A 27959-nucleotide genomic window follows, 5' to 3' on the forward strand; every position below is an offset into this window, starting at 1 on the left:
ATGACTGAATAAAACATCTCGTACTCTAATATATCACTCGGTGTGGATTTGTATCATATTAGATGTTGAAAAGGGCTTTGTTATAAGTAAACTATGCAAATTTTAACACAAATAAATGAAATGCAAGCACGCCACATTTATGAGAAAACATTTAAATGCAGTGATGCAAAATACAACATGCAGGACACATACATGTCTCACAGTGCATCCTTGAAAACACACTGCTTACAGAGTGGGCTTAAGTCGACTTAAGTGCTATTAGTGGAGCATTATAAAATGTGTGTGTGTGTGTGTGTGTGTTTGTGTGCAGCCAGGGCCTGAGGACTGCAGCAATGTGTGGGCTGTCGGAGTGGGGTTAATGAGCTGTTCTATGACCTCTGTCACCCCACAGGATCGCCTCAGGGAGACAGACCGAGACAAACAGGAAGACAGGGTGACAACAAGCCCGTGGTTGCAGCCTGCCGCTGGACTTCTGGGACGAATCAGATTTATAACACCGACAATAGGTGGTCTAACCTTGATAGATGTATCGTCAAAGAAGACCTCAGCCTCTATTAGTAAATATCCTGTGGAACCAAACCAGTTAACTACAGTCCAACACTGTTTGTCTGCACCAGATATTGATGCTTCACTTGCAGCAGACGAGGCTGTACGTGTGTCCGTGTTCATGCATCAGACAAAATGTGGACACTAACTTGATCTGTGCTGTAATGGTCAGTAAAGAGGGCGAGTGAGCGAGCAAAAGGAAGAATGCAAGATAGAGACACACACACAGCAGTGATGTGGCTGCACTGTGAGGACCACTGCATCCTCTAACGATGATAACAGAGATAATACTGCCACCTTCTGGTCGGTGTGGAGAACTGACTCTTCCTAAGTGGTCACATTATGTACGATACATACTGAGAACATAACAAAAACACATGCCAATATAAGGAAGTCCCAGAAGGCAGCCCTGGTCAGTTCAGTTTAGGACTAGATGTTGCAATCCCTGATGCACATACTTGAGACCAGGAGTGGGAGTAATGGTGCCGTCCGGGGGTCTGAGTGGGAGCCAAAGGGTTAGATGGATAGAAAAGCAGGAAAGAGCAAAGGTAGATAGAAAATAAGAAGGAGCATAGGGAAGGCAGAGCCAAGGAGAAACATCTGTACTGACTGAACTCTCCCCATACACTTAACCTCCCCCTACTCCGTGGTATTATATACTACAATTACTACTATTATATGAACTACATACCTTTGTGAAGCTCATCCTGTTAAGGTATGACAGGTCTTGATTTACCTGCAATGGAAGGTGTTGACAGTCATTTTGACCACCCCTATAAATCAAACTACACGTTAAAAAGTTACTGTATGATTTGACAGGATAATGTAACATGGTACAATACTGTCTATTTAAAGGTACACTATGTAAGAGTTTCCTAAAAATCAACATGTAGACTCTTGAAGTAGTAATCCTTTTGAATCATCACTCATGACCCTCTAGAAGTGTGTGGAGCATTTTCTTACTTTCTTCTTATTGTCTGTGTTCGGGACATTTATGGGCGTGTACTCCCACAGCGCTCAGGTGAGGTCTGGCCTTTATAAAAGGTAAGCAACCAGTTGTCAGACCAGTTTTCTTATGTCATGCACAAAATGAAAACCAGGTCAAATTCCTTGGAAGTGCAAATTTACTTGCCAATAAAACATTTCTGACTCTACAAGCAGCAGGAATCCAAGAGGCACACCTCTGAAAAAACGCAAATGCAGCCAGGCGAAATGCCAAATGAGAGTGAATCTGGGGTTGGCTTTTGATTTCACTTTTGCAGGAAGGCGTGTTCACCAACTGTAACCAACAGTCCTGCATAGTTTACCTTTAAAGGAATACTTCAACTGCAAAATGACCAGTTGCCTATCAGTTACTCACCTTGTGTTAGCTTTAATTCATTTAGAAAACTTTTATTTTCTCACGTGCCTCCACAGTGAATGAAGAATCTAAAAAAGGCAAACATTCTTTACGAATTTAAGTAATCAGGGTCCACATCTAACAACAGCAAAACTATATCAAGACATCTATTTACAAACTCAACCCATGCAGTATAATCCTAAAACTGTGTATTGCTAATTTGTTTGAATGAATGATCTATGGATACATTATTGATTGTTTTTGATTGTCTTGTAATGTGTGCTTAAGTGCTTTGAAAGGCAGCTATGCATCGGATGAGCATGCTCAGGACGCGGAAGTGTTTTATATTGTAATATTTTAGCAGTATAGCATGTGTTTGGGAAGTGCTTAGCATATGATTGGATAAATAAGACAAAATTATTATGATGAAATTATTCTGCAGGAGTCGTGTTACAGTTTGTAAATGTATGTTTTGATATAGTTTTGCTATTGTTAAATGCAGACCGTGATTACTTCGATTCATGAGATGTGTTCACCTTTTTGGATTCTTCGTTCACTGTAGAGCCATGTGAGAAAAACAGTTTTCTTCATGAATTCATTCTAACACTCGGTGAGTAACTGATATACAAATGATCATTTGGGAGATGAAGTATTCCATTAACATAAATTCTTAAATTACAGATAATACTACCAAACAACAGTGGTTGCCATAGGCATCATCAACCTAGGGCACCATTCCCAAGGCGGTGGGGCACTAATATTGCACCTTAAAACAAAAATGTTCAAGCGAGTCATCATAGTCTGAACAAGCGATGCAATCTTTGAAGGTTAACGTTAACGTTATAGTGGTGTGAAGTGGATGTCAGAGGAGTGTATGTGGAGATCAATCAAATAAAGAAGGCAAAATCCATCCAGGGTGCAGTATAAAAAAGGAGAAAGGTAAGCTATTTTAAATGTTACCATCCTGTAACCTTGCTAGCTACAGCCAGTGCCAGGGTCGGTCAGGGTGTGCATGACAATTTTTTAAGGTTGGCTATTTGAAGCACAAAACATCATATAAAGTGCAAGTTCAACTGTAGTTGCACCATTTTTGTTGTCTCATGAAATTTAAAATTGAGTAAAAGTCACGTTAGCTTAGTTTTGGTATGTTAGTGTAGTGTAGCAAGCTGTATAGCATCTATCTAATATCTATCTATCTATCTATCTATCTAAGTACCAAAGACTACTGTTTTTAAAATTGTCACAAACTAATGTATAATGTGCAATAAGTTATAATAAGAGACAAAATTATCCACGCCAATTTTTGCAACCATTGTTTTTAATAGAAAGATTTTATATTCTTTAAACCAGACAACCAGATGCCAGACATTTTTGGATATATTAAAAAAAAGAAGAACAGAACCAAAAAAAAAAAAAAAATGACACAAAATGGAATTATATGGTTTAGACTGTGTGGATTTAGTGGTCTCATATACAATACAATTTCTTTTCATCGCCAAAAAGTGCAAATTCTCCAAAAATCACCAATATTCCCCCCCTGCAGCTTCCAACAGATACGGACTGACAGACTGCTACGCTATGAAAAAAAACCTTTGTGAAGAGAAAGGGGTTGTTTTTAAAACAGTAAACCCACAATGAATCACATAGGGAGGAAAACATCCGCCAACACTGCGGGTTAAAGCGTTCGATGACGTTGCACTTTCTGGCCACGCTCCATTCAATTAGTGATGCCACAGCAGGTGCTCTGCCTTTGGGACGCACTTGTTGTGATACAGAGCGGGGCATGGTCAGATGTGCGACAAGGAATAAAGTTTTAACACGGAGAGACAGTTTCCTGCCTGATGTGATTGTGTGCGTTTACATTTAACGTCCAGGGTTGAGAATTGGGACGAATTCTGCCATTTTAAATGTACATCAGAAAAAAGCTCTGTAAAGGATTATCATAATAATCACAGTTACAACTCAATCTATTATAAATAGTAGCCTATTTCTTTCTCTCCCAAGTCATTTACTGAACTATGGATTTATTAAATGCTTATCATGATCATTATTCTTCTCACTCTACTGCGATAAACTTGATTTGACAAGGCCAAAAAAAATTTCTGTACTGATTTGCAAAAGTGCATGATGGTCGTTTGGCCGTTTCATCCACCTCTCATAATCATAATCATAATCAAGCATTATATGGATACCAGATCCAGCCTTGAACTCGACAGACAGGGCGTTATTGCAGACAAAAAGATTCTGCAGTGGATACAACACTGCATGTTTAACATTCAGCACAGCTAGCCTTCTCAGAAAGCTTTGCAACTGTTGTACAGGTTTCTTTTTCAAGAAAAGGAGTCTCCCAAAATGAGATCAAATGACCTTTCTCCCAACAAGATCTGAGACAATAAGCAGAGAGCAGGCGGGGAGGTCTATCCAGGACCCCCCCGCCACATACACCTTTGTGTGACTATGCAATAAGCTGCATATAACAGGTACGGTGGTAGTAGAACAGAGATGTGTTTGTTTATGTCCGGATGAGGCGGCAGCTTGAGCAACCTTCAGTCCAGATACCAAATATTCAAGTTTTTAAATTTTTTTTTTTCATTTTCATCAAATTGTTTTTTTGCATTTAAATAATAATTTGCACTGAGAAAAAACATCAACAGGAACAACAAAAACAATAACAATAGTGATAACCATAAAATAAAAGCACACAAAATTCAGGATGGCCTTTCGCAAAGTGCTTTTGTTACAATCGCAGAAGCTGAAAAAAAAGGCAGTTGGATAGCGGTGCACCGGGGGGCCTTTAAACCTGTCTGTCTACATGTCTGTCTGTCGTACAGCGGAGGGATAGTGAGGCGAGACAGAGTGACGACGGAAACGGCCAACTGCAAAACGCTGACCGTCTCCCACTACTGTCTGCAACACACATCCTTTACATCTGCCAAAAACTCCAAAGTGGGAATCACAGTATGAAGTTATGGAATGTATCCTAAATTGGTTTTAGGTGACTGAAAACTGAAACTGTCTCTTCCTCCACACCTCATCCAATCCCCTCTCCCTCCTTTCTCTCCTGTCGATTCCCCTGCTGAGGGTGTGTGATCTTTGATCAAAGGCCAGTCGGCAGCAAAGATGTAGACTCTGAGTCCGGAGAGAGGGAGAGCGATGGGAGAAGAGAGTAAGAGAACATACGCCCCCGCCCCTACCCTCCCCCCGTGCTTTTCCAACCCCATCTCCTTTCAAAAATGTTACAGCCTGACTAATAAGACTGAATCTCCAGTGGCTTCCTTCCTTCCAACAAACAATTCACTGGATCAATATTAGATGGAGAAATAGGCTGGTCACAGCCACTTTACAATGAGGGAACTGTTCCTGCTTTTATCTTTCTGGGAACTATTATGTTAAATATCGGTACGAACAAGAAAAGGCAAATACAGAGAACTTGGAGGGTGATTAGACATACCATAAACTTACATTGAAACCCAATGCATAGCAGTGTATTTTCCACCTGAGTAGTACTTACATAGAGACAAAAGAGATCAGCAACATTCTCATTGTTGCTGTTTCCCCAATGTGAAGTCTGCGGTGACCTCCTTTGTGTTACAATTCTTATCATATTGTGGCCATGCAATTCCTACCAGCTTAAAGGACCAGCACTGAGCCATCGCTCAGCAAACAGTCCATCACCTGGGCTTTCTAACCTCATCCCTGAAAAACAACATCCAGCTTTCCCCTACCACCCGTATTTAATCCTCCTCCCTGTATGCCAACCTTTGCATCCCCAGAGACTGACGGAGACTCCAAGTGCAAACTGTCCCCACTTAGCTGAGAGCAGCCAACAGACAGCAGCCTGCCTCTCTGAAGGACCCAGGGCTGTCTGTGTAAGTGCCAGAGCCACGCTGCGCATTGTGCCATACTGCATATGCTGCGCTCAGCTTGCTGTGCACCAAGAGCCTGATGGAAAACACACACGAAAAAAAATCAGGTGTGCGGGAAAATGACGAAGCAAAGCAAATAGTCCCCCGTCTGCAATCTCAATATTAACAGTCACCTCGTCCTGCTTCGCTTGATTATTTACAGTTATAATAATTGTTATCATCGTTGTTGGTCGTCTTTGTTTTATGGCCTTCTCAGATAGATTCACCGAAACTCTTTGATAACAGCACAGGGTAAAAACATATCAAGGTCAATTTGGAAAAACACTTGCAATGAAGTTCTGAGACTGTCTCAGTGTAGCCTGTGTCAGAGTAACCTTGGTGTGGGGCTGAGGCTGGGGACGCACCAGTTGTGGAACCGTAGAGGCAAAGCTCTAAAGTGGTGGCTTGTACGGAAACATTGTTATAAATTAATTCAAGTAAAGCTTAAACAGATGAGTGACTAATTTCAGTATCAAGCCAATCAGCTTTTGAATTTTTTTTTTTTTTTTTTAAATATGGGAAGGAAAAAAACAGACAAAGAAGTAGGGAGTTTTGTCAGTCCCTGCCCACGTAAGGCACACTGTGGCCCTCGATGCATTGTCCACCTGGTGGGAGTGAGCCTCGGCCCCACACTGCAAAATACAACTGTCTGGAAACAATAAAAAAAAAGAAAAGAAAAACAAAAAAAGCTTAGTGCTGCTCAGACAAGGCCACAGAGTCCCAGTCTGCTTCAGCTCGAGAACATTTAAATCTTTTCAGAAACTGAAATCATCCAGTTTAGCAATGGTCAAAATAACAGTGTTCAACAATAACAATGTTTTTCATAATCATTTCAACTTCATGAGACAAATGCTGATACAATCCAATCTCAAATTTTTTAAAAAGAACTGGATTCGATATCTCTGGCACCTGCACACAGAACATCTCAGCCATCAGACCAACTCAAATATTTCAAATGTTTTCGGAGAGGCTTTGCTACTTTCTAAGTGTCTAAATGTTGTATATTTGGAATATTTCTTAATATAAAGAGCAAATATGATTTGCTGTCATCACACATCTAGTGTCCATTAAAAGTTCTCTTTTTAAGAGCCTTCAGATTCAACAATAAAACTCTATTAATCCAACATGAGATTGGTAGCTTAAAATGTCCAATGACTTGAATGCAAGCCATTTCTTCTCCTTTGGTATTTGTCGTTGTAGTTGGACGTCTGTATATTTCTTAATATACTGTACATGATTATTTCTACGGAGGGGTTGGATGGACTCGTTGTGAGACCGTTGAGTATTAACCACACTGCTCTGTGCTCATGGAAACTTGCAGGCCTTTCTGAGGTCTCCTGCCCTTCTCCCATAAGCAGGACAAGGACATTTAACATTAGTGCAAACGTTTGCTCTCTCAGCTAAAGCACCATTTCCAGTGCTATCAGGCTTTATATCCATAACCCCACCCAAGCACCCATTTACCCCACCCTCCTGGCACAGCAACCCAAAACCATGACCCCAACCCACACACACACACGCACACACACATACGCACACACACGCACAGCCATGTAAAATTGTTAGAAAAAAATGTAGCACAACACGTTATTTTAAGAAAAAAAAACAAGTGTAGACAGACAAAAAAACTATACATCCTTAAACCTCTGATTCTATCGTCCACAAGGATACAAAGAGCGAGAGAAAGCAAACTCAAGTAAATATCTGTATGATTTCACACACATTTCTGCATATGTATTCAAGAGGAGGGCATCTGTGTGTGGCGTAGTCAGGGAGGCCCAGTCTGGATAAATTATAGACAAACTTTAAATATCTCTCGTAGACAGCAGACTAAGATCGAGGGCAAAAAAGCTTTGGTTAATCAACAAACAACATAAGACTTTTGGGGAAATATCAAAGGTCCAAAGAAACATATTTAAGGTGGCTAACAGGTTTCACCTCCTGCCACATCAAGACAAAATTGGTTTAAGCGGTCCACACCAACATACCACAACATAAAGATCACAGCCTGCATTGGTCTGCCTGTGGGAGTCGAACTGTGCATTAATAAACCCCATCTCTGTCATAACAGAGGAGCAAAAATAGAAACTAAAACTCCCAAGACCTAGCCAACCCCTGACAATGACCAACCAGGGTAAACAAAGAGTTATGCAAATCTGCACCAAGAGAGCCATGAAGTAAACAAGCAACTGTCCAATGAGTTGTTCAACAATACGGTATTTTTGCTTCTGCGGTACCGTGGACCTATTATCACTGCGGTTCCTCAGAGAACACGTGTAGTTAGGAGAGTAGCTGGTGAACAGATGGGGCCAACACAAAGTTTGTTTATCCAAGCTTGTCCTGAGACCCTCCAGCCTGCCAGCCAACGACACATGCTTGTGCACATGCACGACACGGAAAAAAAAAAGTATGCATGCATACACGCACACAGTGTCCTTTCTTCTTTGTTTGCCACCTCCTTCCAGCCCCTTCCTTTGCATTAAGACATAAAGACAACTCACGACATTTCAAGTGCAATCAGTTACATGGATTATTTGTGTCTCCTCTTAAGGTCACACAACCCAACGTGTTTGTATCCGAGCCTACCCGGCGTCTCTTTGAGAGATCTGAACGTGTTTTTTTGGCAGCTTGTCGTCAAAACCTGAACAAAACCAGTGAAGGAGCTCGACTTCACCGCCGTGGACAGAAGAAAGGACTGATCTCATTTGCAACTGGTTTGTTTCAAAGTACCCGTTTCGCTGACAAAAGTGCCCTCCTCAGTAACAAAGTGCATTCATAACCTGTCTCTTTCCAATTAAGGTGCAAAGGACTGATAGTTGAACTACAGCACCACTGCAGAAATTACAGGGGGGGGGGGGGGGGGGGGGGGGGGGCTCTAAATCACATGCATGTTCTCTCCCTGACTCAAAGGCTCGATGTGCTCCTTTGGAAAATAGCATTGAATTTGGAGTACAATAACATAACTTGGATATTTTAAGACTAACAAATCCAGATGTATGGAGTCACTTACAATAGTCAAACAGATATGTCAGCCCTGGTGTTTTCCCATTCTCTACAGGATACCTGGACCCAGTGAGTGGAGTGTGTGTGTGTTTATGTGTGTGTGAGCATGTGTGTGAGACAGAGAAAGTGCATTGGGGCTGGCAGCTCAGGGTGCATGTTTGAACAGGCTGCGGCTGACTCACTCAGTGATGATGTGGCCAGAGCGACCCTGGCTGCCACGCACACACACATGTACACAAACACACGTACATATAAACACACTCACACACTAAACTGCCAGCACCAGGCGTCCTACCCACAGTAACACCAGGCTCTAATATAATAATATCCCCTCCAGGCTAGTTCGGGGGCATTAGAGGACTACAGAGGGAGAGCGAGGGAGAGAAAAGGCCTGATTTGATCCCCTCCTGCCTGGAAACGTGGCTGAGCTGGGGGAGATTATTTTTTGGAATGCAACAGACATTGTGAGATCCCCCTCCCCTTCCCTTGCTCCCCTCCCCCATCAACCAGCTGCAGCTGCGCTCCTATTTGGCCTCCCAACTTGGACAGGTATTTATTGCTCTCTTCATCATACAGGTTGCCTCACGGTTGTGTGGTCCCTAGGGCAAAAAAGATTGGAATAAGCATGATACATAAACCTCCTCTCACTCCCTCCCCAACACCAGCCCACTTCCTTTAAATATACCTCTCTCTCTCACTCTGTTGGATATCTTTAGTAAAGCTGTGCAAATATAGAAAAAAGGTGCTCATCTATCTCTTCTTCGTACTCTTTGTCATTCTCTCACTCGGGCTCCCTGCCATTCCTTTAACCTGCGGTTGGTTAAATGCTACCCGCGCCTTGTCACACAAGGACAGAATCCGAAAAAACTGCACAAAGTTAAGCACATTCATTCATTCTACCTCCTCATCCTTTGGGCAGGAACTATACAAGTCAAGTGTTAAGTTTAGGACAAAATGGGTGACTCAATGCTTTTTTTTTTTTTTGTCATCAAACATTCATACAGGTTTTTTTCATTCACCCACGAGCTTCACTCTGTGAGAAATATGACATCAAGCCTAAGAGGAAAAAACCCGATTGGTAAGTACACCTCAGCATTAAGAGGGGACTAATGTCATATCACCACCTGCTGTATATACATGTATACAATTATAAAGTGTCAAGTACCCGAAGCAGTCAACAAAAAGGAACGACAAAAAAAAATTAAGACAAAATCAAAAGGGAAAACAGAAATGCTGAAATTGCAGGGTCGTGAGGGATAAGAGGCAACGTAGTCAAGCCAACAGATACATTGACAATGGTAGTGCTTTAGAAACACAAACCCTCCACCCCTCATATTCCCTAGTCCTGCAATTGAAGAGCCCCCGTTAAAGTGGATTTGACTCTACATGAATTTGTTTTTTTTTCTCAATAAGACAAACCATAGATTCTTAAAATGCATTTTATAGAGTAAGTACCACTTCAATCAAACCCTTGTCTGATTCTTTCTGGAACATTTAGAGAGAAAAAACTGTTGCATCAAAATTGTGGTGAGTTTTCCTTGCATATGCCATATTGTGGCAATGGTGTTTCTATGGTAACTGTACATTTCAGACCTGCAAAAGAATAGAAAAAGAGTTGTTTTCACTGGGAGGATTTGTCCTCGCTTCACCCGTACAGCAGCCAGAAGGTGCTTGATAGACACCTTGCTTAGAGCTTGAAGGCTGTGAGGACAAAACCAATAAAAATCTAAATCAACTGCATAGTTGCTTTGAGTTTCTTTGTATCTATCATACGTTTGCCTAAGCACATATGCCAATGTATAAAACCCTTAACATTATAAAGAAAGAAATGGCCCAGAAAGTGGACGTCATGGGTGCATGATTTGAAGCGTTCTTTGCTCTTTAAACAGATAAACCGACTCAAGTGCTTGCATGTCTACTCCATTTCCTAAAGTAAAAGGAGAAAGAAATATAAAGATTAGATTTTTTTGTGACACCCTGATTTGGTTTATAGAGGAATAGTTAGTTGTTTTGTTTTTTTTAAAGTTTGCCTTTGCATGTTTTTTCTCCTCTCTGTTCACTGGCCTGTCTCACAGGCGGTGCAGAGTGACTATGGTGTCCAGCAGTGTCCTTGTCGCCCCTGCAGTCTCAGGGCCCTGCCTCCCCCGCCAGCTCCTGCAGCTGAGGACTGTGTGCATGGGCTCCGGCAGCCCCCTCCACCTCTGCTGCTGAGGATGCCTCCGAGCGCCGCCGTCCCCTGATGGTGCGAGGCCCAGGGCCTGTGTCAGAGCTGGGGCTCAGCAGGCCCAGGGGGGCGTCGAGGAGCCCCGGCTCTCGCACCCGAGGCTTTCGGCCCCGACGAGAGGGGATGCCGTTGCAGCCGTCCTTCTTAAGGTGGCGGTGCAGGTGATCCGAGCGCACGAAAGTCTTAAAGCAGCTTGAGCACTGATAGGGGCGCAGGCCGGTGTGTACGCGCATGTGGTTCTTCAGGTCGTAGTTGTGAGCAAAGGCGGCTCCACATTGCGTACACAGGTAAGGCTTCTCTCCTGTATGCTTACGCATATGAACCTTGAGCTTGTCCTGCCTGGAAAAAAAGAAAAATAAACAAGATCATATCAGAATACACAGACAAAAAAAAATTCAAATGCACAAGAGAATCAGCTGACACATATCTGAATACACTTAGTACACCCACAGCCAGCTTCAGTCTTTCTTTCCAGCCTCAGTTACAAATCAGAACATGTATTATCAAACACAAATTAACTCAAAATATATAATTGATTCTCCTGTGCACAGTGGTCAGCTTAATATGCTTTGGATGGTTTTATTTCCAATTAAACAGCCATCTTTTGGATCTCTTCCAATGGGATTATTCTGTGAGGACAGCCAGGCCAAATGAGGAGAAGCCATAAACTTTACATCTTTATCTGTGTAATTACACACAAGAGCACAACTGCCGACTGAAGAAAGCTCAACGTTCACTGTGTCATTTGGCATTTTTATGATTTCTGTTAACTTTTCGATGAGGGTGACACCATAACAAATGACAGATTACTTAAACGCGTGTGCTTTGAGAATGGAAAATGAGTGACTTGAATGTCTTCTGCAGCTGTACACTTCCAAAATCATTTTGAAAACTTGACTTTTATCGTTGAGTAGCACTGAAATATAAATGAGCCTGTAAAACGTCATCAATCCTGCAGCCTAGTTCTCCCCCCACGAGATGTAATTTGATTGAATTTTGGATAGGAGCAGTTGTCACTTCTAAGCAAATCAAACAGCTCATATGGACGACTCACTTTCCAAATACAACAACTCAAATCAAAACAAGATCAAACTATGACTTCTCTAAATCTAACGTCATCTCATTACAACCTGGAACATTTTTTACTTTGCGATGGTACACTGCCGCCCACTGAACTTTATTAGGCTTCCTTGGCCTTCATCTCACTCTTGTCCCTCCCTCCCCCCTTTAGCCCTTACTATCTCTCTAGCTCCCGAGCTCTTTAATCGTCTAACCCTCCTGCACCCAGGGCAGAGGGCTCCTAAACAAACAAGCGTAGTTAAGACAACTCTGTTTAGCACGCACATACATGTAAACACACACACATACGCACACACCATGTGGGTAGATTAGCTGTCATACAAACAAATAAGTCAACCCACCACAACCTATTCAGGTGTGTTCAAACTGTGCCCCAAATATAAAAATTAACAAAGAAATATAAGTGAGGAGAAACACATGCATGCACCCACACACACATACACACAGGCTGAAGCCTTGGAACAAAGTGGCACACTGACAGAGGTGAATTATTTAAAGGACAGGAGTGATTTATTACTGTGCGAGGCACACTCTTAACCCTGATCAAACAGGATTAAGATTACAATACCCCCTTCCCACTGCCGGTCGAATTTAGCTAGAAGGCAAATTCAGATTGGTCTTCCCTACCTGCCATGCCAGCAGTGGTTCTGGGTATTTCTAGCCTACTGCATCTATTTCCAGCACAAGTCCACTGATTAATTAATTAAAGGAATGATTTCAAGGAAAAGGCAGGACTCCTAAATACAGGGAAAACCATGTGCACTCAAGTCCTCTGCTGTAGAGTGGCCACATTTATCTGAGCGGCACATGGCAGATTTCATTAGAGAGGTAAAGGAGCGACAGAGAGAGAGAGGAGGGGGGTGGTGTTAACTACTCTGCCGTGGGCAATAATCAACATAACCAGAGATCAAAAGTTCAAATTACTGCATTGGCGCACATAGAGTACCATCCAGAGCCTGTAATCCCCCTCTGTATCAGAATACTTTATAGCAGCCCTCCACTAGATAACACTGCCATGGCACAGCCTTCTTTTATAGGACCCCTATGTTAAAATTCCAGGACTTTGCTATGAGGCAAGTCACAATAAAACAGACTTTTATAACCACCTGACCCCCTCTCTCAGAGCTGGAACACTCTGCATGCCATTTTGATTAGCATTTGGTTTCAATGTGACATTAAAAAACCTGGTTAGGGACACTCGGTCATGATGAAGGTAAACATTAAGATTCACAAACAGCGCTGCCTCCTTAATGCAAAGCTAAGTTGGTTAGCGCTAATGCTCCTGCTCTTGGCTTTGTGGTGTTTCCCACTGCTGGGCAATTTGTCCACAGTGCCAAGTCCAAGACTATTAGTACATGTGACATGGGGTAGTCACTTCATTAATTGGGCTTACCTGGTAAAGCGCACTTTGCAGATGGCGCATTCATAAGGTTTCTCCCCCGTGTGCGTTCGGATGTGGCGGGGTAGCTTGCCTGCTCCTTGAATGACCTTGGAGCATATGGGGCATTTCTGGAAGGCCTTAGAGCGCATCTTCCTCTCGCCTCCACCTCCTCCCGCTCCACCCCCGCTGCCTCGCTCCCCCACCACCCTCTCTCCTCCTCCGCCTACTCTGTCTTGGCCTGTTCTGCCCCGAGATAACCAGAGCGGCGGCACTCCCTGTGTCACAGCAGCCGAAGCTGGATCCTCGTGCTGCGTGCTGTTAAAATAATTCAAGTAAAATTCCATGTCGGGGTCATCCCCATCTCCCTGTTCCTCCCCTGTTGTTGCGCGCTCCTTCTGCCTCTCGATGGAGTCCATCATTTGCTGCAGGAGGGCGCTGGCGGAACCCCTCTCCCTCGCCATTGCCTCCCTGCTTCCATCGTCCACCTCTGTGTCCTGCCCCAGCCTGGACTCAGGGGGGAGGTAGAAGTGCCCGTTTTGGGATGGAGGGTAGTAAGATGACCCCAGGCTTGCTCCGTTTCCCTGCACCGCGTCCCCGTCCTCATCTTCCTCTTCATCCTCATCCTCTTCCTCTGGCTCCTGTGTGGGGGCCTGGGCCAAGGCGAGGGCGAGGGGGGAGTAGTACTCACCAGGGCCAGCAGGAGCCCCGTTGCTGGGGGCCCCCCCATTACCGTGGTTAAAGTGCAGGTGTGTGGGCAGGTCCCTGAGCTCTGGCGTGCTGCAGCTGCTGCTCCAGTGCGCTCCTCTCTGGAAGTACTCCAGGTACTCCCGGGCCCGCACCCGGTTCCCCTGCTCCCTGCCTCCTCTGCCCTTCCCGTCCTCATCTTCATCTTCATCTCTTCGCTCACTGCCCGCCTAGTGAAACATGACGGGGAACAAAGAGTGAGTGCAGGAGAAATTCAAAGTCAGGGAAAGTTTGCACCACAGACTGTATAATAAATATGTATGACATGACAGCTGCCTAAAAGTGAAGCCCAGACATCTGGATCGCCCCCTTGTGGCTGGCTCCAGTACTGATCATAAACTCCACCCCCTCCATGTTAGTGGATGGGACATAGGCCAATCTAAAACATCAATGTGCACATCAAATAAATTTTTCCAAAAGATGGTTTCTCTCTTTTTATGTAGCTCTTGTTAAGCTGATGTTAGTTCAAGTGTGTGGTTTTCTGATTACTTTGGTTTTAATTAGTTATTTGATGCTATAAAAGGGGGAGTTTGATGTCATGATTAAAAGCTATTTGTTCTAGTCATTGGTGCTGTTTGCAAATGGTTGGATGAACTGGACAGAGCGGAGATTGCTATTGGGCAGACCAAATTATGTCACCAGCTCAAGATGGCAGCAGCTGTATCCTTAATGTTTTGACTTCATTTTTGTACAGTGGAGGCAAGTGGAGATGCGTCATCCATCTTTCTACAAAGCACATCAGCTGAAGTGAAAGCTGACAAGACAGACCTTAATCTACATCTGTAAGGCCTATCAGCACAGACATATCACTCTCTGGGTATCCTGGATGCACACCCAAGGGTTCATTATACCCATGAGCACATGCATGTGCATATCACAGCTATGCTTGATCATGTTGAAGTGTAGCTGTGATATGCTGCGTCTGTAGCTGGCTAAATAGCACGCTGTCCTTCTGCACGTTATTGGCTCAGAATGAGTAAGTGCTGAACTCAAAGACTGTGGGCGTGTGTTTGGGATGGTGAGACAGCCTGATAAAGGCCATGATGTAAGCTTGACTATGCTGACTATTTAATGAAGGGGGTTGTATGATGAACGGACACCTCATTTGTTAAGTGGCCGAAGCAGGAGAATTACATTTATTCTGTGCTTTGCTATAAGTTAATTCAACACTTAAAATGGGTTGCTAAGTGGTGTCACTTATTCATTAAGGCAGAGCAGATCAAATATCAAAGCTTAAACTTGACTTTTACACATGTCACTTCTAGTTCTATAATGGTGTTGTACCGGCGGGGAGAGCACTTTGGTGTCCAGCAGGTGTGTACAGACGTCCTGGACAGGTGGGATTTCCAGGAGGTGTGCAGCGGCAAGGATGTCAGCCACACTGCTGTGACTGACTGTCAACGTGGCTGTGTAGGCAAAGTCCAGCAACGCTCCCAGAGCCTCTGCCGCCACAAAGTCGATGTTGTAGATGTTTTGTTGGTCAGCGGCGGCCCCTGAAGTGAAGAGCTTGTGGAAGTAGGTGCTGCAGGATGCCAGGACGGAGCGGTGAGCTGGGAACTCCCGTTCCTGAGTAACCAGGAGCACATCGCACAGCAGGCCGCTGAGCCGCTGCTTGTTCAGGCTGCCCAGGATGTCTGCGCTGTGCTCAGGGAACGGGATCCCCACAGGGCCTTCCTCTGCTTCTCCTGCCCCTCCTCTCCCTCCTCCGCCACCGCTGCTTGCTGTCCCCCTGAGCCGCCTTCCACCCCTCCCGCCGGCTCCTGACGACATCTTCCACCAGCCTGCCGCCGAGCCGCCTAGCACAGCCCCCACCCGTGTATCCGTCCTGCCGTCTGTCCGTCTGCCTGTCTGAGGGGAGAGAGGAGTCGGATAGAGGGATGGGATGGAGGGGAAAGACAAGGAGGAAATAATAGATCAGTTCATGACATTCTTTATGTGGATAAAGGAAGAGAGAGGAATATTGATTAATCGATTCACCACAGTCAGAAATATACACTGGAATGCTTCAGAGCACAAACCAGTACACACAAAACGTTAATGGAGGACACAATCTTAAGTACAAGCGTAGGGCTTTACTACAATTGTGATGAAACAAAGAACACTGAACTCACTTGAGTCCAACTAAAGATTTCATTGTCATGGCCGGGACACAGCACAGTATATGGAAATACAGTCTCTTTAACTACACTAACGTACATCGCCCACCTATATAGTCTTGGTATCCTGCTCTTAAGATCCTACAGCTCTAATAACGCCTCCTCATATCTTTATGAAATCAAATTCTATAGATCTACACAAGGGACCCCTCTGATATCATACACAAAGAGGGCCTTATGGAGGTGAGGGTGTAAGAGGAGTCCTACTGTAAGAATTGTAAGGATACCAAGTTAAACACTGAAGTATACATTGTTGTGCATATACAGGATCCCTCACAAGACATTTCTGCACAGTCCATGAGATACAGAGAGACTCTCAAGTATCTTGGCAAAAATCTACAGAGTTAGGTCATATCAGGTCGTGTGCCAATTAGTATTGTTATAGCTGTAAAACAGGTTTGGTTATCAGCATTGTGATGGATGAGCTTTCAAAGCAAAATGTCACAACTCAGGAAAAGGAAAAGACTGCGAAATTATTCAATATGTCAAAAATCTGTCTTAAAAATCATGGCAACATCTGGAAAACAGACAAACTGTAACAAAAACCAGGCACTGCTCTGACAAGTTAAAGCTGCTGTATAACAGTGTACAGTATATAGGTGGTTGATGAACACTACTGTAGTAATTGGTCTGCAACCTGTTGTGACCCATTAAAGAAGTGTTGATGATATGATTTTGCTCAACTTGCTGTGCCTGGGGGCCACTTTTGAAAAATGACAGGGGCCAGTTAACAAACAAATATTAATAAAATTTATTAGTATATGTAATAAATAAACTGCATGTTTTCAACCTTTCGACACTGGCTGTCCTCACTTATCTAACCAAGAGGCAATTCCAGACACAGCAGCCAGTCAGGTGTCAGGTGCACACAGAATGTTTCTAAAATTTGAGGACACATTCAGGACTTAGCCCAGACCTCTAACGGGGGTCCCAGGGATCCTCCCATTTTTAAATTTTTTTGATAAACAAGCTTCACAAAGTGCTGCAGGGTTTTTTTTGTAAGGCAACCCGAGAGTTAAAACTGCACTGGTTCCCTCTACAAAAAGCCAATGCCAATGGTATGTTTCCACTGGATTTTATATCATTGCAGAAAAAAGCTCCGTGGCAAACAAAAGTTAAGATACTTACATATTTGCTCAGCAAGATAATCTTCACAAAGAAATGCAGCTTTATGATTTTTGAAGCGTAAATGCAATTGCCATGACTAAAAAGCTAATGCTTAACTATAAACGACACCACAGTCACATGACTTCAACTGCACCACCACAATTAGGCTGTAAAGTCGTGTCTGGGGTGATGACGCTCTGTAGGCTCATTAGCCACTTGTTAGCAACCGCCTTTTTCAAGACACATAAAATCTTCAAAATTCACAAGTGGGTATGTACTGATGTATTTTTTGACCACAGACCTCATTTAAAGCAAACCAAAAAACAACTGACTTTGAGACAAAGGAACCAGAAGTGTAAAAATGCTAATTTGCCACATCTATTTTGATGCTTTTTTTGCACTCTGGAACCTTATTTACATTCTAAGCGCAAAAAAAATCCCAGTATAAATCAAAATATTTTCATTGTGAATTAGAGAATGGCCGTCGGGCCACCTGACACCCTATCACGGGCCAGATTCGGCCCATGGGCCACCAGTTAAGTAACACTGCTGAATGTTTATGACCTTCATCCGAGTAAACTGTGTACTGACTTTTTCTGTCACTAAAAAAAAATCTGAAATGATTCACTCAAACGAGTCATCTTTATTCATTAGTACCTTGGCAATGCAAAAACATCTCTACTGATTTTTCACATCGACACGTTGACAGTTTCATGAACATATCTGTTTTTTAACCAGAGCCATCCATATCAAAACCCTTCACTATGACGTGTTCCTTATTCCCCACAAGGACTAATTAAAGTTATGAAAGTCATTTTGTGTTCTATGAGTGCCTGACCTGAGACTGAACTTCACAGTGAAGGCTTTACATTTGCTGCATATGTTTAATGCAGTAAATAATCTTTTATGTAACGCAACAAGCTCCAAAAATAATACTAGCAAAAACAGCCAATTGAAACATTTCACTTGTTTTTGCTTGAGCATTGAGCGACTGTCCAAAGTAACTGGAGAGAAGCCACAGAGTAACACCACAGTGTTACACATCACATCTGCTTGGAATTGATTTTTAAGCAAATCCATTGACACAACAGGTGTATTTACATATTTAATACAAGAGCAGACATAGGGCAATGTGCAATAAGTGAGTGGCACTGACTAAATAGTGGCGAACAATAATTCTGAAAGCCTTTGGCCAGCCTTTGTGCCTGCTTAAACACCATGAGTGGGTGAATGACTAAGTGGAGATGTTTATGCATTATATGTGTGTGCAGGTGGATGTTTCCTTGTAAACACGCCTACATCTATGGGTGTGTGAGCATGCACTCGTGCAAGAAACCAAGTAAGAGGTCGTGGAGGACAGATAGGCAGAGGGCAGCGAGGATCAGAGTGCATGCTGGGAGCTGGACTGTGCAGCTTGTTCACTCTGTGTCAGTCGAGAGCTGGGGAGGGGAGGCGAGAGAGGTGGAGGAAAATGGGGGGAGGGAGGGAGGGAGGGGGGCTGCCAGAGCAGACCCTGTGGAAAAACTCCACAGGAGGAGGAAGAGGACACGCAACAAGCTGCGAGGGAACAGTATTAAAAAGGGAGGTTGTCAATCCGGTCTGAGCTGGTTACCCCACCCTGTACTGTGTGCCAAGTTTCAGGAAAGGCTGTCCCCTCGCTCACGTGTGGGGGGGAGATTAAAATGATCGACTGAAGCCTGCGCAGTGGGAGGGGGGTTTCAGCAGAACAAGCCATCCTCAATTTCTCTATTAACACACACACAAGCAAATACTGTAACATCCCAGAGACATCAATAACGGCTAAAACACACACACATAAACGCACATATAGGACATCCACCCCCCCTTCTCCATCTGCCAGGGAGACCTAGCAGGGGGTGAGAGGGGGGGTTGGAGGATGCATTGAGTGTGTTGCTCTCTACAAGAGCAAGGAGTTCAAATGACATTCCTTCATATCAGCCTTCCTGGTATGTTTGTACGCTACACCCCACTACCAAACCTGCCTAACCTGGCTGCCTCTCCTCTCTCCTTCCTGTTCACCTGTGTTCACCTCTCCCTTTTCTCTCCTTTGTAAAGAGCAACTCCTATCTGTCTCCACACCTTGAGATCTGGCAACATGTCAGCTCTGCCCACAGGTGAGAGTTAGGTAAAGGCTTTAAAAAAAGACTTCTGTAAGGAGGCAGGCAGGAGAGGAGGAGAGCTCAAACTTATCACGATCCTCTAAATGGGTCAATGATTGTTTTCATTTAAGCAACACATTATGATAAAGATAAAAGTTTGTACATTCAAATATCAGGTCACAGAGTACTGCTTTGTTTGATTAATGATGAAATGTTTCGACGGCTCCACCGTTTCTCTCTCCTTACTGTACGTCTCCCTTAACTCAATTAAGTTTTGATGGGCAGCTGACCACAAAGCCTCTGCAAACACTGCCAATGTCTTTCACTATGCTGCGATAAAACAGGACTGTCAGACATGGCACGAGCAAATTTTATTATCCAAGCCCTCATCTGAATATGCTGAGGGAGGGAGGGCAAAGACAAAGAGAGACGGCACAGGAGGGAGAAGGGAAGACAGAGCATAGTGAGATGGAGATGGAAGAAAGAGCAAGACAAAGGGCAACCGCATGGCTACTGGTCACGTCCTTCACAGGAGGAAATAGATCTCTGTGAGCCCATCCAGACCCGAGCCAACCTGCTTTTCTCTAACACACACACAGCACCTGCACTACCCCAGGCTTTGCTACAAGCTTGCGTAGCGCGTTATCCCCCGTACATATAGCTGACCCTTGGGTCACGGCTTTGTGGGGTAAAGACGCTGAGCTGAGAGGAGATAAAACACACACATACAAACACACACGCACAAATGCCATTCAGTGCCAACTAAGCATGGAGGGACTACTCTGCATGCAGGAGCCACCTGTCCCCGAATAACCCCGCAAAGAAGACTAAGAAAGAGGAAACACAGTGCAACAAACCTGATCCCAACACCTCCTCATGGCTTGAAACATTCCTTATCACTAATTCATGCCTGTGGGTGACAAGGCCCGCAACCCGGCACAAAGCAGCGCAGCAGCTGTCCGTGTCCCTGGTGCTCCACTTCCAGGGAAGGGCCCTCTCTCAAAGCCCAGTGCGAGAGCACCCAGGCCTGCTTTGCAAGTCAAACAACCTCTTTAACACAGAACCAACCCATCCCATCCCCGCCCTCATTACCTCCATCTCATCCGTAACGTCCCCATACCCTTTCCCATGTATCTACACACAGCAAGGACAGATATCAAAATTACAGGTCAGGGACGAAACAACCCACAACGGTCTCCTGTTAAGCGCGTTCAGTTTTGCTGTTATTTCAGATGACTGTGCTGTGTGTGTTCTTAATATCCATGCCAAGGCAGTCACACCCAATTTGCTTGTCATTCACTGACAAACACGTTGACATCAGCCTGAGGTTGCAGTTAGTAAAAGTGTTTTCAACATGCCTGATACGTATCATCTATGGAAGGACTGCAGAATTTCCACTCTCAAAGTATCTCTGTCTTTGGCTGACACATACCAGTCATTCCTAAATACAAAGGAACAAACTGTTAACCCTGTGCAACCTCAGATGTTTCTGAGAGAGATGAAGACTTAAATACCCTCCAAGCACTTTTTAATGTTTTTTAAGGTTGTATTGAGCTCAAGAAAAACCTAGTGAAGATAATTTCCATCAGACTACCAAAAAAGAGTAAAATCTGTTATTTCAATGAGTACAGCACTTAATATTTCCATTTTGTTTTGGTTTGAATCTACTGAATTTTAAAGCAAATATCCTCCCGTTGGTCTCCTATTATTAAAAAAAAACTTTTAGGTAACGGTTTCTTAAACTCTGGCATGCAAAAAATGACTGGCTCATAAAAATAAAGCACAATTCAAACCTACTGAGCAGCCCAACTTTACGCAGGAGCAATCAGAGCAAACATAACTGAATCATTGATCCCTTAAACCATAAATGTTAATGGAGCACAGATGGGCCACCGTTTACTACTGAAATACAGAGCAGAAATTTTATAACACCTTGTGAAGTGTTATTTGCTTATTGTTTTTACAAGAGAACAATTCTATTAGGCTACTTCCAATATTACACAGGTGAGGACTTTATGCATGTATTAAGATTAGAGTGCAAAAACAACTTGATATTAAACAACAAGTTGAAGAACTTGGTTGGCCCTTTGCTCTTGTCTTTGCCTCCCAGACCCTTTTTTTTTATCATTTCACTTTCCACCCGTCCTTATTTCACTGACTATCTCAACTGACCCTCCATGGCAACAAACCTGCCTAGCCCGCCCTGCTGCAAGGGAATCACTTCAGGTCAAGTGGGTTCAAGGTCAGACTGAGATAAGGCCAGATAATCGGAATGGGGAGGGGGTGGCAGTTCCTTGGAAGAGTGGCTTTAAAGCAAGTGCCCCAGCCAAGTGACTCAATGCTGCCAGTGGTGGAAGGAAACCTGATTGGTCATATTGGGAGTGAAGCAGGAAGAGAGCAAGCAACTGATAAAACTGAAGTTGCATGGGCTGGCCTCGACCTGGCAGCTTTTTACTAGAAACTAACCAGGAAGGGGAGCCAAAACACAGACACAAAGCAAGTGAAAAGGTGGTGGGTGAGGCAGGGCGTTAAAGCTCAATCATAACAACTGAGCGTACTGTATGGTGGCTTAGGAATCCGGCTCAGATGTCAATGATAAACTCAGAGAGATCTCACTGTTACCTGGTGTAACCTGCCTCAATAAGAGGGAAGGTAACCACCCACAAGTTGGGCAAAGTTTAATGTGAGGAAACTAGCAGGGGGGTTTTACGATGTTGTAAAGGTCCGTGTTTGCTCTGCCAGATAGCAAAGGAACTGGAAAAGTGAAACCTATAGCTGCTGCTAATTACTTGTGCAAGCTCTCACACTGTTCTTAATTTGTCTGTGTTTTGTTTTCTCACTTGTTTGTAGCAGTCAGACCGACTGGTTAGCCACAGGCTAGCAAATACAAAACACAGTGCAATTTAATCCAGTACAACAGCTGTGAAGTATGCTTTTGCAAAACTTACATTTTTTTAAATAGTTTTTGACACAACAACAGAAACATGGTGATGAAACTCTAAGGTAATATTTGAATGTGTAGTCTGTGGTGTTGGATTACATTGCATTGTAACTCTTTCTCATATTTGCTTCACCTGTATGTCAGACAAAATATAAGAAACATCATAATGTAGTTTAATGCCACTCCACTTAAGTGTAAAGCAGCAAAAAGTACATTTGAGTTGAGACAACATACAATCGATTTAAGTAGTATTATCAGCAAAAAGTGATCATCTTAAATAAGGTAGGATTGCATGGCTTTTGTACAGCACTGTGCAGCTGTTTCTGTGGTCAGTATTATCTCCATAAAAACTATAAACAGCACTAGTTTCATGCCAGTTAAAATGTGGTCTTTTGGTGGATATTTCATTTCAAGTCATGAGTCCTGTCACACATCTTGGGACAGTCGCTTTTCATAAGCTATAGTGCAATAAAACCACATCCACGGTCTGAGTTCCTTTTAGCTTGAGTAACATGCTCTGACACTGCCATGCTGCCAACCAGGAAGTGTAACAAAATCTAACACATGGCTTCAGAAACGTCGCTACAACCCAACACAGCGTCGTCCTGCAGAACTCAAGCGGGCCGGTTGGTCAGCCCGCAGGCCCAACGTGCCCCTGGATGCGCCACTTTGTGCATGCGCAGCCCAACAGGGAAAGACGACTTCCTGTGAGTCTGTGACAGGCGTGTAACAGAACCCGCTCTGTTATCAGATGACCAGCTCTCTGCTTGCTCGTTCTCTCTGTCCCTACTGTCTGACCCCCCCCCCCCCCCCCCCCCACACACACACCCTCTCTCTCTTCCTCTCATCTGTCGCTCTCATCTCATCATTGCTCCATCTCCGTCTCAGACTCTGCACTGCACAGTACCCACCACATCGCCCACTTCCCCTTTCCACTGCTGAGAAGGCAAAGCATCACAGACCCACCCACCTCCTGTGTCTCGCCGTCCTTCAGTGCAACCCACCCATCTTCTCTCCTGTTTCATCCCAAAACAATTTACTAAATCAACATGCAGACAGTGTCAGATTGGTCACATACCCTCGTCCTGATCAGAGGGCCTTTCTGCTTGATTAAAAGAAGTATACATCTGTACTAGTGTTTAATATCACCATAACAATCAACTTTACTATGTTTAATGAACTCATGTTTTTCCACCAAACTGAAAATGTGAAATCCCTCAATTAATATATCACAAAAAGACATCATCTGACTCAAAAAGTGTGAAAATTCAAGCCTAGCTTTACCCCTACTCTGAAAAACATCCCAGCCTCTTCCTTTCCCTGTCTAATTTGATCAGGTTGTGTTGGCCTCTCCATAATAAATGTCCCAGAAGAGAACAGAAGAAGCCCCTTTACTCCCCCTAGACTTCAGCACAACAACAGAAAAAACAACAGAGAGGGGTCTGTCTATCTGCCTAGCCAGGCTGGAAGCTGTGGTATACTGAGCAGCTGACCAGGGGAACCAAACATTAGAGGGAAGTGAAGCTGCATTCGCCAGGAAAACAGGCAGATGAAAGTATTTAAAATGTTTTAACTTACACAAATGAACCTATAGGAATAGCTCAGCAGCACAGAAATTATGTTGTTTGGTATGAAGAACAAAACAACTCAAGTTCTGGTTCCACCATATGGGCCACAATACATCATTCGACCACATAAACAAAACTGAACAAATATAATGACTGCTACATGTAGTTCATTGTATACAGCCAACATTTCACTCTAAAATAAAGCCTCAAACTGCCACGGCGACATCACGCAACCTGTCTTCTCAGTCTGTCTGAACCTGCTAGTTTCAGGCCATAGTGGTGTAGGCACAAACATACAGGAATATCAAACTGTATTCAGCCTCACCGCCAAATTGATGGGTGGTGTCTTGGACCTGCCCACAGCCACTGAAGTCCCCTGCAATTCCCCTGGAGTCTATTGTTGGTAACACAGACGCACACGCATGCATGCATGCACACAAGCACACACTTGCACAAAAACACATATGGCGTCCTAGTTTAACCTCTTGCTGGTATTTACTTGAACTAACTATACTTTTTCTTCTATAGTGGTAGCTAGGAGGTGGCATAGAGCATAGCATCAGGACAACATTTACTGTAACTTATATTTTCTGTGGCATTGAACTGAATAAAAACAATCTCATCAACCTTGTCAGCTGCCGCCTTCTGAGAAGCATTCCAAACACTTTCCCAGCATTTGGGCGTCTTCATGTACCGTGCGCGTCTTGTACCCTCTCCGTGCCCACACGTTTAAAAAACGGGTTCAACAAGTATGCAAAGCCAAAAAATATGCATCTGGTTATCGAGAGAGGCAGGCAGGGTTCCTGTGAAGTCTTCAAACCACGAGCCACAAGCAAGCAGGACATGACAGGCTAGATTAGAATCTGCTTTTAACACGATGCTGGTGAGGAAGGGGGGGTGAGTGGATCGGGAGTAAAAGATGTCATGAGACTGACCATGGTGTGAGTAGCTGAGAAAAATTGAAATCAATCAGCAAGTACACGAGTTCTCCAGCATAGTGCACAAAGTTACCAGAGATTAAGTTTTATTTTAATATTGCGTGGATTTAGCTGAGGCAGCTTACCCTACCACTGAAATCCAGTTGTCACGAGATGTGTCACATATTCTCCCCCTTCAGCAAGAAAAGATGTCTGAGGTTTCTCAAATCAACTATTACTCAACACCCCACCTGTACTCTTGACAGTTATCAGCTCAGTCGCTTTGCCACACTCCAGCAAACATTTGATGCAGTGGTTTTAGTAGAGTTACTTAAACACCCCTAAAGAAGCAGCAGTACAGGATGTGCAACTGTCTTCATCTTTTCACTCTACTAATAATAGCAGCAGTGCCATTTAGTCCCAGCAGTAGACCAAAACATTAAAAGAATACTGTGCCTTAATAAGATGGAAACAACAGTGATGCACGATGCATGCCAATAGCTGAAAAGTTAGCCTGATGTGAATGAAAACTTTATGACAAACTATTCCTCTGTGCAGCACCTTACACTCAGCGCTGACCTATTTGCCATTCCCTCCTTTATCTGCAAGTGGGTCAAGAACTCTGAACTCTATCAAGCCCCATCTCTCTCACTCTCCTTCACACACAACACGCTATGGTATTTATTTCCTCTGCTCGCCTCTCCTCTCAGTCACAGTCTGAAGACACAGTGAGTGTGTGTATGTGGATGTCTTTGGAGTGCTTACCAAATAGGCAGAAAATGTTTCCTGGGCCCTATCTGCCTCCCCTGCCTGCCGGCCAGCTCTGCTGCCTCCGTCTCTGGGCAGGGCTAGAGCTTTACCAGACAGGAAACTTGCGAGTGGCCCTAGTCATACAGGCAAGCCCTTGCCTGATCCCACACAAACAGACACCTACCCCCCTCAAGCACCACCACCACCACCACTACCCCACCCCCCTCTGTTTTCAGCCCACAACTCGGCTCCGCATCCCCTGCTCTCATTGGCTTGACAGCTGCTCACTCACCACACCTCCTTGTCGGGATAGGCTGGCGGCTGTTCCCTTTCCTGGATGGCCAAGGGCAAGGCACTCTGGGATATAGAGTTCGAAACCCTATTCGACCTGCTTTGCAGCCCCTCGCTGTGGACTACGAGTCCCAGCTCTCGCTGCCCTCACCACCCCCACTATCTCCAAGCCTGCTCTAACGTAAGCACTCAGGGCTGAATTATACACTACAGTATGTTGCTAGCAGGCTGCCAGGTATTAAAGTACAGACCAGCCATCAAACAGGGCCGAGCTTCGTGTGAAAAAAATAAAAATTGAAAAATGCAGCCTGAACTGTCAGAGCGATAACCAGACATCAGAGGTGGATTCTCTCATTGGCTGGTGACATTTCAGACACACTTAAAACTCCTGACCTAAATTATGAGTTATTCCTATTCCAAACAGTCTAATGCCACTACACCATGCCCTGCGCACACACCACACAACTTGCCCCGCACTGAGCATTACAATCGGCACTGTCCCGAAAAGTTGTTGCTATTGCTTATACCTTGTCCATTACAATTATTTTTGGTTCCTCCTTCCCCTCGTTCAGTACCCCCCACCCTCTCCCAAGAACCCCCCCACCCCCCTCCTTCTCCTCCTCCTCCTCCTCCTTCTCTAAGTGCTTCCACCTGCCTGAAAAGTTAATGCCTTGAACACATCCTATAAACTTTATCTCAAGATTCCCCAGAGGTAAAGAGCAGTACAGAGGAAGTACTTTAGGAGGATTAAAAAAAGAGGAACCTTGACTAGGGACTACTGCTGCGACCCACCTCTCCTCTCCGGCCAACCCCCCCACCCTGCTCTCCTTTCTGTCCCCCTCCCTCATTCCTCCCTCTCTCCTCTCCTCCTCTGCCCTGCTCCCCTCTGGTTGTCAGGCCCAGGGCAGACAGCGAGGGGATGGCAGGGTGCCTTTAGCTCACCTGCGATGGCCGTGGTGAAGCTTGTTGTGGGTTAGCTCAGCCCTCTCCTCTCCTCCTCTCCCTCTCACTGTTGTGCAGCTTAAAGCCCCGTATGCGCTAACCAAGCAGCAGCAGATCAACTCAATTCCCTTCCTGGTTTCTGGAGGGCAAAGAGGTCCCTCCCTTTCTCTCTCTCTCCCTCACTCACTCTCACTCCCTCTCTCTTAAAGAAACAGCATTCCCCCTCCGTCTCCTCTCCCTCCTCCCTCTGTGAAGCAAAAAGTAAAGTGGAAATTTTTTTGTGCTCAAAAGTGGACAGTTGTCAAAGTCATAAACTCAATCAGAGATGACACAAATCATTAACCCATGCCTTCCCACTCTGTGGTTTCCACGGTGAATGTCAGCCAAAGTTTCCATCTATGGACACTCAAACGTTTGGTACACGAGGGTACATGAGTTGTAACTCTTGTCAATTCTCACCCGCCTCATCTCTCACTGCTCCTTTCCTTTTCTATGTGAGCCGAGTCGCACCCACCCATCCTATTGCCTGAGGTCATGGTGTCCCACCCCAAAAGCAAGCCTTGGCACATTCCAGCACATACAGTAGGGGCTGCCAGCAACCCCCTCGATACACTTTCTGGCTCGGCCTGGTCTCTGTGCATAATACCTGCCAAGCTCTAACAGGTGAGGCATCAGAGAAGACATTACTAAGTCGAAAAATGCCTCCGCTGTGGGAAATGGCGAGTTCCCATGTGTAAATTTACAGCTATTGCACTTGATGTTGCGCCACTTCCAACCACCCACCCGCACGCCCCCTCAGTGAGTGCACGCCAGCCATTGTGCCACGGAGTGGGATGGAGCACAAGATGTATTCCATGATTCTGTTGCACCATAAACCATCATAGCACACCTCTGAAAGCACTTTGAAGTCATATATTTCATGCACACACCATAAAAGACATATTT

The 27959-nt window shown here is 44.4% G+C and overlaps 1 protein-coding gene across 2 annotated transcripts; it reads right to left on the bottom strand.

Annotated features, from left to right (window-relative positions):
- Positions 1-6970: 6970 nt before the first annotated feature.
- zbtb7a (zinc finger and BTB domain containing 7a) lies at positions 6971-27165 on the bottom strand. Of its 2 annotated transcripts, none has more exons than XM_033622097.2 (4): positions 27015-27165; positions 15507-16070; positions 13491-14392; positions 6971-11356 (listed from the first exon to the last, which is right to left on the bottom strand). In XM_033622097.2, the coding sequence occupies exons 2-4, from the start codon at positions 15990-15992 to the stop codon at positions 10921-10923; spliced, it is 1824 nt and encodes a 607-aa protein (XP_033477988.1). In that variant the 5' UTR covers positions 15993-16070; positions 27015-27165; the 3' UTR covers positions 6971-10920. The 2 variants fall into 2 exon arrangements, with proteins under 2 accessions (XP_033477988.1, XP_078024807.1); XM_078168681.1 differs by lacking the exon at positions 27015-27165 and adding an exon at positions 25797-25949.
- Between the last annotated feature and the right edge of the window lie 794 nt (positions 27166-27959).

This window comes from Epinephelus lanceolatus, chromosome 6 (genome assembly GCF_041903045.1).
Source record: "Epinephelus lanceolatus isolate andai-2023 chromosome 6, ASM4190304v1, whole genome shotgun sequence".
Taxonomy (NCBI): Eukaryota; Metazoa; Chordata; class Actinopteri; order Perciformes; family Serranidae; genus Epinephelus; species Epinephelus lanceolatus.

Bases quoted from the DNA above. Each gene is read 5' to 3' on its own strand.
- zbtb7a (XM_033622097.2), bottom strand. From the start codon at position 15,992: ATGTCGTCAGGAGCCGGCGGGAGGGGTGGAAGGCGGCTCAGGGGGACA. The intron at 14,393-15,506 runs GTACAACACCAT...ATGTTTCACTAG, and splicing joins CCAAAGTGCTCTCCCCGCCG to GCGGGCAGTGAGCGAAGAGA. The intron at 11,357-13,490 runs GTAAGCCCAATT...CTTTTTTTCCAG, and splicing joins TGCAAAGTGCGCTTTACCAG to GCAGGACAAGCTCAAGGTTC.